The following is an 11117-nucleotide window of genomic DNA, read 5'->3' on the forward strand; positions in this document are numbered from 1 at the left end:
ATAAGTCGTTTCTAAATTCTTAAACGTCAACTGCCGAGATTTTGTTTTAGCCTTCAAAGTCCGTTGGCTGGAGTCAATGCTCGTAATAAAATTCAAAAGATTTCCCTTCAGAAAAGTTTTTTTTGGAAGTCATTCAGTCAGCATTTTTGGTTATCTTTTTTGTGTAATAATTTTTTTCATTAAGTGTTTTGTCGTTTTTACAATTCTGTTTTGTTTCTCTTTCGTTAAATGCAGCATCCAAGCCTTTGCGAGTTCCCATCACAACACTTTTACAAAGGCAAGTTACGTACAATGCGAGGACGGTGGCAATATGAAAGGAGAAATATTTGGCCAACGGACCAAACGGGACAAGAAGAGTATCCTCATATACTGCTACATGTTGAAGGAGATGAAGCGGTTCTCACAGTAAATACGGACGAGGGAAATGAACAGTCCCGAAGCAATATAAAGGAGATTAATCAAGTTGTATGTAATAGATATTTCAGTTTGTCAACTTTCATACTAGCTTAATTGATAAGCTTTGAGGTTTAAGCCAGGTGTAGTAATTACACGTTAGTCCCGGTCCAGGCACAAGAAATGTCTGAGATGCTCTTGAGTGTCTCCCATCTAACCAAGAGGTCTGTACTGGTTCTTCCTAGGAAAAACGGCATCGCGTGTGTCTGTGCTATTCGCTGGGCACGTAAAGCAGCATGCCTCCAGATTTGGCTAAGAAATAATCTTTCTTTCAAATTGAAGTTTGGTCTTATTATAAACATTAGAATATGAATTTTTGTTTCTAAAATATTTTAAAAATTCCAAATAAAAAAAAAGATGACCGCGTCGGGAATCGGACCCGAACCGCCGCGGCAATAAAGACATTTTCCCGTCGTCGTAACCAATAGCGATATAGCTGAAGTAGCGAATAATGACTTCAAAATATAGTAAAAACTAGTAAAAACAGCAAATTCTCATGTGTTTCCGTAACAAAAAAGTTCAGTAATTAAGTTTTAAAGTCTTAAGAAATATAGCATTTATTTCAAGATATCTAGAAAAAAAAATTTTTTGGTTGTCGAACGATCTGGAGGCATGCTGCTTTAAAGAACCAGATTGTCTACTTGCAAAGAGCTCGGCTAATATATCCGCCATTATTCGGTTGCATTTAATGTTTTGTTCCGAGAATATAAAATATCATTTTTTAAATTTTATATTCATTTGATAAATTGTAAAAAATATAATTATCCAGTAAAATGCTTAATGGTTTCACTTACAGGTAAAAGTTTACAGATATCTGATCGAAGAAAATATCTCCCCTCGGGCGATCAACATTATATCACAATATAATGCACAGTGCAGTGAAATGAAAGAAACTTTAAAGAAAGAGGGATTCACAAATTACCTTGTCAACACTGTCGTGTCTAGCCAAGGTAGACATTCATTTAAAATAGTATTATGTTCATGTCATTTGTATTTCTGTTCGCCTTATTCTTTACAGGGGATCGAACGTAAAGTGTTGTTGTGGGAGTCTTTATGTGAGGAGTTTTTGTTGTGGGAGTCAAAATGGCGGAAAACGACTTTTTTTGGTCAAGCATTTTCTAAAAAATTTGTAAGTGTAACTTTGTTTGCAATTTTTTCTTAATTTCATTATGGCCAGTCCATAGAGCTATGTTTTGGCTTTAATTGGCACCAATTGTTGTCAAAATAGATTTAAGAACAAAAAAGTTATTAAAGGCACCAGTTGGCTGATTGGGGTAATATTTTAAAGACCTTTACTTTTTCCCTCTATTTAAATTATCTAAACCCTACCCAGGCCTTTATGTAGTTGACTATATTTAATCACTTGCTAAATCAGAAATCATCCAGTTTTCACGCTCGTTAATACATTTATCGCTGATTTTTATTAACTTTATGCATGTTATGTTGTTGTGGGGATGACTTTATGACAAATTTTTGTTGTGGGTAAACATTGATGCGAAGGTCCTGGGTTCAGGTCTGGCGAGTCTGGGTAACATTGAAAAGTGTATGCTGATTCAAAATTAAGCAGTGTTATGCACATATTGGTTAATGATACTTTTCTATTTGACGGGTAGAATTATAAAAAAGCCCGAAAGGATTAACTATATTACAAGTATTATCATTAAGAGGTCAATTTTGGATGGAATTTATACATGTATTGGAAAACGTTTTGTTAAAAGGTTACACAAAAATACAATTAATTGATTGTCCCTTTAAAGAATTTACTAAACACAATTTACTTTACTTACAGATATAGGTACATTTGTACAATTTTAAGAAGAAGTGTTCGATATAAGTTCTGGCAACTGACCTTAAAAAAATTATTTTCGACAATTTTTTCCCGTTCTGGATTGATTTGCAATTAATACATCTTACAATGGTAAAAAAGATATAAACACATTCGCTTTAAAGGAACAAGTCTTTATTTTGAGCAGTATGGCAAAATGACAAACTCTCATAAAAATGATGTTTAATGTATATATTTATTACAGTCGCGCTTTGCAGTTGACCAAATACCACAACTTCTAAATATTGATAAATATGAAAAATACACTGAAATAACTGTCCAAATTTCAATTTGTCTGCAGCCAGTTTTGATTTAGGAGAAACATTCCTGTCTTTTGCATCCATTAAAGGTACATACAATCAAATGGGCATGCATTTTATGATATATTATATTGCAGACATCATGCCAAGATTAAAAAAAATGCAAGCCATCACCATGTTAAGAATACACGGGTCTAAACCCTCCAAGACCAGCAGTAGTTTACAGAACTGTAGTTTCACCATCTCCATTCAGAAAACGGATAAAAGTATTGTCAACACCATCAAAGATACGAGAAACGCCTATTCAATTGAAAAAGACAACTTTCAGTTAGATCTGCTTTCACCTATGATATTTCAAAACCTGTCCCAATCAGTCAGTTTTAGGCGTTTTCTTATGATGCTCAAATAAAGTTTAACTTTAAAGGGCCAAGTCTGTATTTAGAGCAATATGACAACAACAAAAAATCTTCAAAATTAAAATGTATATTAATATGGGAGTCACAGTATCTTGCTGTCAAATGGTCTCTTTCAAAAGAGCTCACCAATAAACCAAGTACGTGGAATTGGCTCTCCTAAATCCAAATTGGCTGCAGACAAATTGAAATTTGGACAATATTTCATATTTATCAATATTTTGAAGTTGTGGTATTTGGTCAACAGCAAAGCGTGATTCTAATAAATATTTACATTAAAACTCATTTTTTAAAGATGTTGGTGTTTTGCCATACTGCTCAAAATAAAGACTTATTCCTTTAAAACGAATGTGTTTATATCTCTTCTGCTGTTGTAAGATGACTTAATTGCAAATCAATCCAGAACTGGAAAAATTGTCAAAAATAATTATTTTAAGGTCAGTTGTCAGAACTTAATAATATATTGAAACCTTCTTCTTAAGATTGTACAAATATACCTGTATCTGATGTAAAATTAAGTGTGTTTAGTAAATTGTGTATAGGGACTATTCAACTAACTGTTTTTTTTGTGTAACCTTTTAACAAAACGTTTTCCAATACATGTATAAGTTCCACCGAGAATTGACCTCTTAATAATACTTGTAACATATTTTATCCTTCCGGGCTAAATTTTTAAAATTCTACCCATCCAGCAGAAAAATATCAAAGACATATTCACTTTTACCAATATGTGCATAACACTGCTTAATTTTGAATCAGCTTACACTTTTCAATGATTCCCAGACTCATTCTTGCCAGACCTGAACCCAGGACCTTCCCATCAATATTTACCCACAACAAAAAATTGTCATAAAGTCATCCCCACAACAACATAACATGCATAAAGTGAAAAAAACGGCAATAAATGTATTTGTGAGCATGAAAATTGGATGAATTCTTAATTAGCAAATCATTAATCATAGTTAATAACATAAAGGCCTGAGTAGGGTTTAGATACGTTAAAATGGAGAAAAGAAAGTGAAGGTCTTTCATAATATTACCCCAGTCAGCCAACTGGTGCCTTCAACAACTTTTTCTTAAGTCTATTTAGCCAACGATTGGTGCCGCTTTAAGCCAAAACATAGCTCTATAGACTGGCCTTGTTGAAATAAAAAGAAAACTACAAACAAAGTTACCCTTACAAAGTTTTTAGAACATTCTTGACAAAAAAAACGTCATTTTCCGCCATTTTGACTCCCACAACAACAACAACTCCTCACATAAAGACTCCCACAACAACACTTTACGTCCGACCCCCTGCTTTAAATCCGTCACGGTGGCAGAATTAGTTCGCATATTTTGTTTGACATAAAACAATGTCATAAGTGGGAAGGACACCCGTTCGATGCTGGTGTAAAAACCAAAAATTTAAAAGAAGTCTCATTTTTATCTGCTGAGTAAGACTTTAAAGAAAAAAAAACTTGTAAAACCGTCAGCCAAAAAGCTCAAACAAAGAGACAAAATGATTGATGAATTGTTGTTGAACGGAACCAAGGCGAATAACTTTTACTTTACGACCTCTTTAAAATAAAAGTGAACACTAGACGAAAACAATTTTGTTTAGCGTTATTTTTTCTATATGGCTTTAATAAATTTCAAAAGCAAGTATACTTTTATCGTCATGTATATTTCGTTATTTTAATAGGAGGAGAATGGGACTACGTGATTTTCAGTACCGTTCGTTCTTTGCCTGAGTATAAAATTGAGACAAACTCGACCATTGGATGGCGTAAACACAATCTAGGATTCATAACAGACACAAATCAGATCAACGTTGCTTTAACAAGAGCACGAAAGGGACTTATAATCATAGGTTAGTACCTTCACCATATACTTTCCTAGGTTGCTACCTTAGTTACCGACAGGCAAAACATTTGTTTTCAAATGAAACAATGATGTTTTTGATTAGTGGGAAATCTCATTATATCGTTAGATGCATAAATTGAAACAGAATGCACAAGTAGTGAATCTCTTTGTTTAGTTTTATTTCTTAGGTAATCAGTGGTACTTGATACCGTTGTTTCTTTGCTAGATTTTGTGTAGAATTGTTGAAACATTTTGGTGAGCATTTATATCATTAAAAATCTCATTTTTTGTCATTTTAATTAATGCTATTGAAATGACAATGTAAAATTTACAAACAGACGTGAAACAAAATTGAATTTGAATAAACGGTAACAATTATTTTCTATTATTATTCATCGAGCTTTTTGCAGCATGTTTTTAATACGATCTATATTTTTTTTTTGCATTACCATTATCATTTTCAATTGCATTGTGATTATCAAAACTTTTTCCATGTTAAAATTCTAGTGTTTATACATTAAATTTCAGGTAATAAGAACCTTTTAAAATGTGACCCGGTTTGGAAAAAGCTAGTGAGTCATTATGAACAACGTAAATGTGTGAAATATCCTGGCGAATTCCCACCTAAGCGAACGCGACAGCAAAATATGGACGAAGCACAAGCACGTAGTTTTGAAAGATATGGAGGCACCTTGCATGAAACACAAACAGATAACAAAAGAGCCGGTTATGATTCGATGGGCGCAATTCCAAAAACTGGGCCAAAATATAAAATGTCACCCACAAAGGGAAATTTAAAAGCTCCCAAAATGCTACCTGCAGATCGACTGTCCTTAACATATGACGAATGGCCGTGCCTTAGACGTGAAACTAGAGTATCTACAAGAAAAACAGCGACATCGTTCCATCTCCAAGAGCCATCGTTAATTTCCACGTCTTCCGTTAGCAGTTCTTTGGTTGATACAGATAATTCTGTAGAAGAAGAGGAGGATAATGAATGGAAAATTGTTTATCGTCGTAAACCGCCTAAAAAATAAAAAAAACACAATAAGCGGTTATTAGCAGTTAACTAGTGATAATGATATATTAACATTGAAAAGGCATACAAAAATATTTAAAAGAAAACTGATATCACCAAGCGGCAAAATGAATATTTCTAAAAAGTTCTTATCAGAACAAAATGATCTTCAAATTCTTGTGCTTCATTGTAGAGTTAATATAAGGAAATAATAACATTAGAACATGCTGAAGGAAATCAATGAGTGACCACGCATCCGTTTATACAGATTGATATATTTATATTTATCTATTTCCTACGGAAGAATGTCAGGGATGTAACTGTGATCATGTCAGTGTGTTCAAACATTTATTTTGTAATGATTTATTTGCCTGTGGCTATTAAGTCTTAATATAGATAATTTCAATCCGGTATCCGTTCCGACCATAAGAGTGCTAAGACTTCAGCGGATATTTAAGCATGTTCGTGAAATTACATGAAGGAAACCCACGAGTCGAAACTAAACAGGTAACACTCTTATAAGAAACCAGAATTATGACCACTTCTCAAGTCTCCGAGACGGCAGGTTTTTTGATTTTGGATTATAAAATAACAGTATATTTAATTTCAACTGTATCAGATAATGAAATTATTAAATTATTACATTGAATTTTTCATCGGTACGGAAAAGCCGAAGAAATCGAATTACAAAAATCGGAGAAGTAACTATATGTACCGGTGAGCATTTATACCTACAAGAACATGAAATTATACGCCTACCATCTAAAACTAAAATTAGATAAGAAATCTATAAAGCAACTACATGTCTAACTATTGAAGTTTGCCAGCATACTCATTATGACGCCATGATGTTTATAATATATAGATTTCGGTTAAGGATTAAGGGAAACCTGACAATTAGTTAATCTCATATGAAAGCCAGCTTCAAGCCTTTCATAACGCTGAAAGAATTTTTAAAATCGGACCACTATTGAAAAAGATATGGCAGTTTGAAATTTAAAAAAAATCTGATATGGAGGCAGAAATTCAATAAATCCGCCTTTTTGTTTTTTGTTGCCATGGAAACAAAATGGCCGCCATTTTGATCAAGTATTCAAATGCTCATAACGTCCTCATTTTTAAGTCGATTCTGAAAATTCTTTCACTTCTTTAAATGATTAAAGAAATCCCAGCAGATGGATTTAACATCAAAGCAACATTGCCTTTCCCTTTAAAATCATTTTAAGGTGATCAATTTGAATTTTGTTGTTTCCGCCGCACTTCTTTATTACATGAACACACTAAATATCATCTATTCTTGATTCTATATAGCATCGGCACACTTCAAATGGCTGCATCAAACACCGAGACACTTTTCAATATATGTTATCTACATTTTATTGAAAAAACATGATGATTGATTAATAAAAAAATGGATGCCATGCTTGGCGCAGCAAAATATTTTCAGTCAGACAAACAAACTGCAAAATATGAGATCAATTATTGAAGTGGTGGTGTATGAACTAAGTTTCCATGATGTTTTTATATTGCATTATTTCATGATGAAAATGCTTCTAAGGTGCCTAGCATAAAATTGTCATTAGATTTCAGTAAAATCATGGCAAGTTTAAGAGAAATTGTTCTACAGAGCAAATCAATATTCTGTGTCTATAAACCTTATAAGACAAGGAAAATGCGACGACCATTGTCGCTGTCGTCTGTTTCAAAGTCGCCCTTAACAGTTCGTTCCTGGGGTAACAATGGAAACAATAACCTAAGATAAACATGTTTGATGGTTTCTGAGTGAAGAAAACGCTGTATGAACATATTTGATTGATTCTGTGTGGAGAAAACGCTATATGATTATATTTCATCGACCTTGTGTGAAGAAAACATTGTATATTGCTTTCCTCTAAGTTCCTTGATGAGTTATTCCAGGAAATAATGACACAAACAAGAAACAAACGGTAACCAACCCAGTTATTCATTCCGTTCATCAGACTTACTTTGCGGATTTGTCCCTATTAGCTCTTATCGAAACTTTCTAACTCGAGGGAAATTTATAGTCGCAAACAAGGTACTCGTTTAATGTTTCGAGGTTCAAGTTTTATGCTCCGAGGTTCAAGTAAAATTGGTGTTTTCGCTATAATTGTATATAAAACATGCTTTTTCTTTCAGAATACAACTATTGCTTATTTTGAATGTTGTTCATTTTTAGTTAATCGCATTATCAATTATATCAGTATGATGATTTGTATGGCATTATGGTTTGATGCAGGTTTTTTTGCTAACTTTAGAATAATCATGAATATTTGTAATTAATAATTAACTCCTGTACTGTAGAATAAGTTAGAGGAAGGAGTTGCCCCTCGTCATATATTTTATTTTCACCATAAGCATATTATAACATGTCAACGAAGATTGTACATAACTTATAGTATGTGCTTTGATCGTGACTTTTTTCTAAAAAGTATTATAGTATTTTAAAGTTTTCCTTTTCAATGTGAAAGTTTTGCTATCAGAGTATACTATGTTTACATTTAAAGTTAGTATATGTTTCGTATTTAGCTGTTTTCAGTCATCACAATTTATTCCTTTTTCAATTTTTTAATTGCTAGTCATGATTTATAGTATTTGGTATATTTATTTAAAGTTGGATTCATCAAATGATGCACAGTATATATTCTAGTGTTTAGCCATTAGCTAACTGTGAATTATCGTTAGTGCTAGATTTGTTTAAGAATGTTAATCAGTTACATGCACCACTATATAACTAAACTATTTGATTATATGTTGTACGCTCATGAAATCTTAGATTAGATTATATTGATAGCTACACATGTTGAATTACACTTAATATGTTAATATTCAGACATTTTTGATAACTGTCATTATTTGATAGGTTTAGTTACCTGAGCTATAAATGTTTGTCTTCTGTAGTTATACAATGTTGTCAATTAGAAATGTTGCGATTGATGTATATAATTATCTAATTAATAATGTATCTAATTAATATTCCAAATGTGTTCAACATATTGCTATAAATTAAGTTATGCATGTAAAACTTGAAAATGTAATTTTCTAGTTTTTCATAATACCCTGAAATGCCACTCTAAGTTCTCATTTTTGTGTATAATGAAATATTTTAAGTTCTATTGATGTTTGAAAGATTTTCGTATGCATGTGAAACGTCAACTAAAGCTGTCTGCTCTCCAATGAAAGTAGTTATTATCCGGTGTTCACCAAACTTGATCACAAGATTTATCGGCACTTTATCTCGACCAAGTTTGGTAAACAGGTGGGTTGTCCCAGACACTCTACAGATATGGCCCTTAAATTACAAAACAACACTTAAAATTGGCAGTGTCCGGTCTTAAACTAGAGTAGTTCTTATTCAGTGTTCACCGACTGGGTCACAATGTTTATGGCCAAGTTCAATAGCCAGCTAGATTGTGTAAGATAGTCTGGAGTCATTGACCTTGAGTTAATAAAGATTGTCAATATTCCCTGTGTCCGCTCCCTAACTTGAGCAGTTTTTGTCCTGTGTTTACCAAACTGGGCCACAGTATTTATGGGCATAATATCTCGGTCAAGTTAGATAACCAGCTGAACTGTCTCAGAGGCTTTGGGGCTATCGCCATTGGATTACTTAAATTGTGAAAATTTACAGCGTCCACTCTCTAACGTTAACTTGAGTTGTTATTACTCCAAGTTCACCAACTGGGTCACAACATGTATGGCTATATATCCTGGCCACGTTCGATAACCAGCTGGATTGTTCCAGAAGCTCTTGAGTAGTGACCTTTGAATTAATAAAAATTGCCAAAACTGTGTCCGCCCTACAGTTTGAGTAGTATTTACTAGATGTTCATTAGGCTTGGTCACAATGTTTATGAGCATAATATATTGGATAAAATCGATAACCAACCGGATAATTCCTGTTAAACTTAGGTTATGGCCCTTGAATTAATTGAATTTGTAAAACCATGCTCATCTATCAGAAGTTCACCAAATCCCGAGACGAACCAGGGAGCGTGGTAGACTCTGGTATACGAGAACGTTAAAAATAACAGTGTCTACCAGTTTTAATAACTTAAGTAGTTCTTACTCAAAAGTCATCAAACTTACTCAGAATACTTATGGACATATTGTCTTAGCAAAGCTCGAAAAACAGGTTGATAGTCTTTATTGCTTTGGAGTTACGGACTTCGATTTTGACATGTAGTTTGCTTAATAAGAAGAATATTTCAAAAGTCAAGTGTAATTTGCTGTGACGGGCGTGTATTCTGGCAACTTGCCACTGCTGTTTTTTGTGCATATTGAAATTTGTTATGCGTTCGGCTAATTAAGAGTTTGTTTTCCTTTTAATGCAGTACTCCGTTGACGGATCACTTTATTATAATTAATCTTTAAATATTATCCCAACCCCAGGATGATGGTTCATTCTTACGTAAGTAGCTGCACTGTTTTATCCATTCTTTCCTTAAAAGCCTTTCTTTGTTTTCTCTTTAGGTATAAAACAATACAATTCATATTATACATCCAGAAAAAAAACTCCAAAGTTGGTTACAGGAACTTTTTAATTTTCAAAATATCTTGATTAGTTTTGAATTTATCTTGAAAAAGTATTTTGATCGTAAATTTTAGCCATTTTGGTTATCAAATGTTTTGACTTAACTTGTAGATAGATTTAGGAAAAAAAACTTTCATCAAAGCAAGATTACCATTATTTGTAATATTTCGATTTTCTTTTTCAAGATCTTTCATGGGTCAGAAATTCACACATGGAAACATACATTTTTGGTCATAAAATTATTAAAGATATCATTAATATTAAAAAATGATCCTGCAAACACCAAAACAGACCTTTAGAATATGTTTTTTATCTGTGTTGTTTAAAATAAAGCTGCCATTCAGGAAAACCTCTGTACTTGTTGAAGAACTGATGATTTATTTCGTGAAATCTAGCTAAAAGTTACAATACATGTATATTATTTTGTTTATCAATAACATTTTCATACACCACTTCTTGTGTTGAACTTATTTTGTTGTAAACAGCTGCTTTGTGTTAATTTTGTTCTGGCGTATTTACGCCCCTGTCACAACGACAACGATATTTTGCTTCTCTCGTTTTCGCTGCTGTTTTGTCTCTATTATGTCGCCCCGACAAAACAACAGAACGAGTAATACAGGAAATGCAACTGCAACAAATTTTCACATTTCTTCATCTTTAAAGTTAGAGAAAATATGGCAAAACAGTTGTAAAGATTGACGTTTTAGTTATATTTGGTACAATTTTTCACCGGAATCAAATAATGAATAAC

At 32.9% G+C, this 11117-nt stretch overlaps 1 protein-coding gene across 1 annotated transcript in view; it reads left to right on the forward strand.

Moving 5' to 3' along the window:
- The window catches only part of LOC123524793 (helicase with zinc finger domain 2-like), a 72147-nt gene extending 61294 nt beyond the window's left edge, over window positions 1-10853 (forward strand). Inside the window, exons 14-17 of the mRNA XM_053539681.1 lie at window positions 235-465; window positions 1250-1403; window positions 4636-4803; window positions 5325-10853. Coding sequence (XP_053395656.1) covers window positions 235-465; window positions 1250-1403; window positions 4636-4803; window positions 5325-5833 — 1062 coding nt within the window. The 3' untranslated portion in view covers window positions 5834-10853. The remainder of the gene's footprint in view (window positions 1-234; window positions 466-1249; window positions 1404-4635; window positions 4804-5324) is intronic.
- The last annotated feature ends 264 nt before the right edge of the window (window positions 10854-11117 follow it).

This window comes from Mercenaria mercenaria, chromosome 3 (assembly GCF_021730395.1).
Source record: "Mercenaria mercenaria strain notata chromosome 3, MADL_Memer_1, whole genome shotgun sequence".
Classification (NCBI taxonomy): domain Eukaryota; kingdom Metazoa; phylum Mollusca; class Bivalvia; order Venerida; family Veneridae; genus Mercenaria; species Mercenaria mercenaria.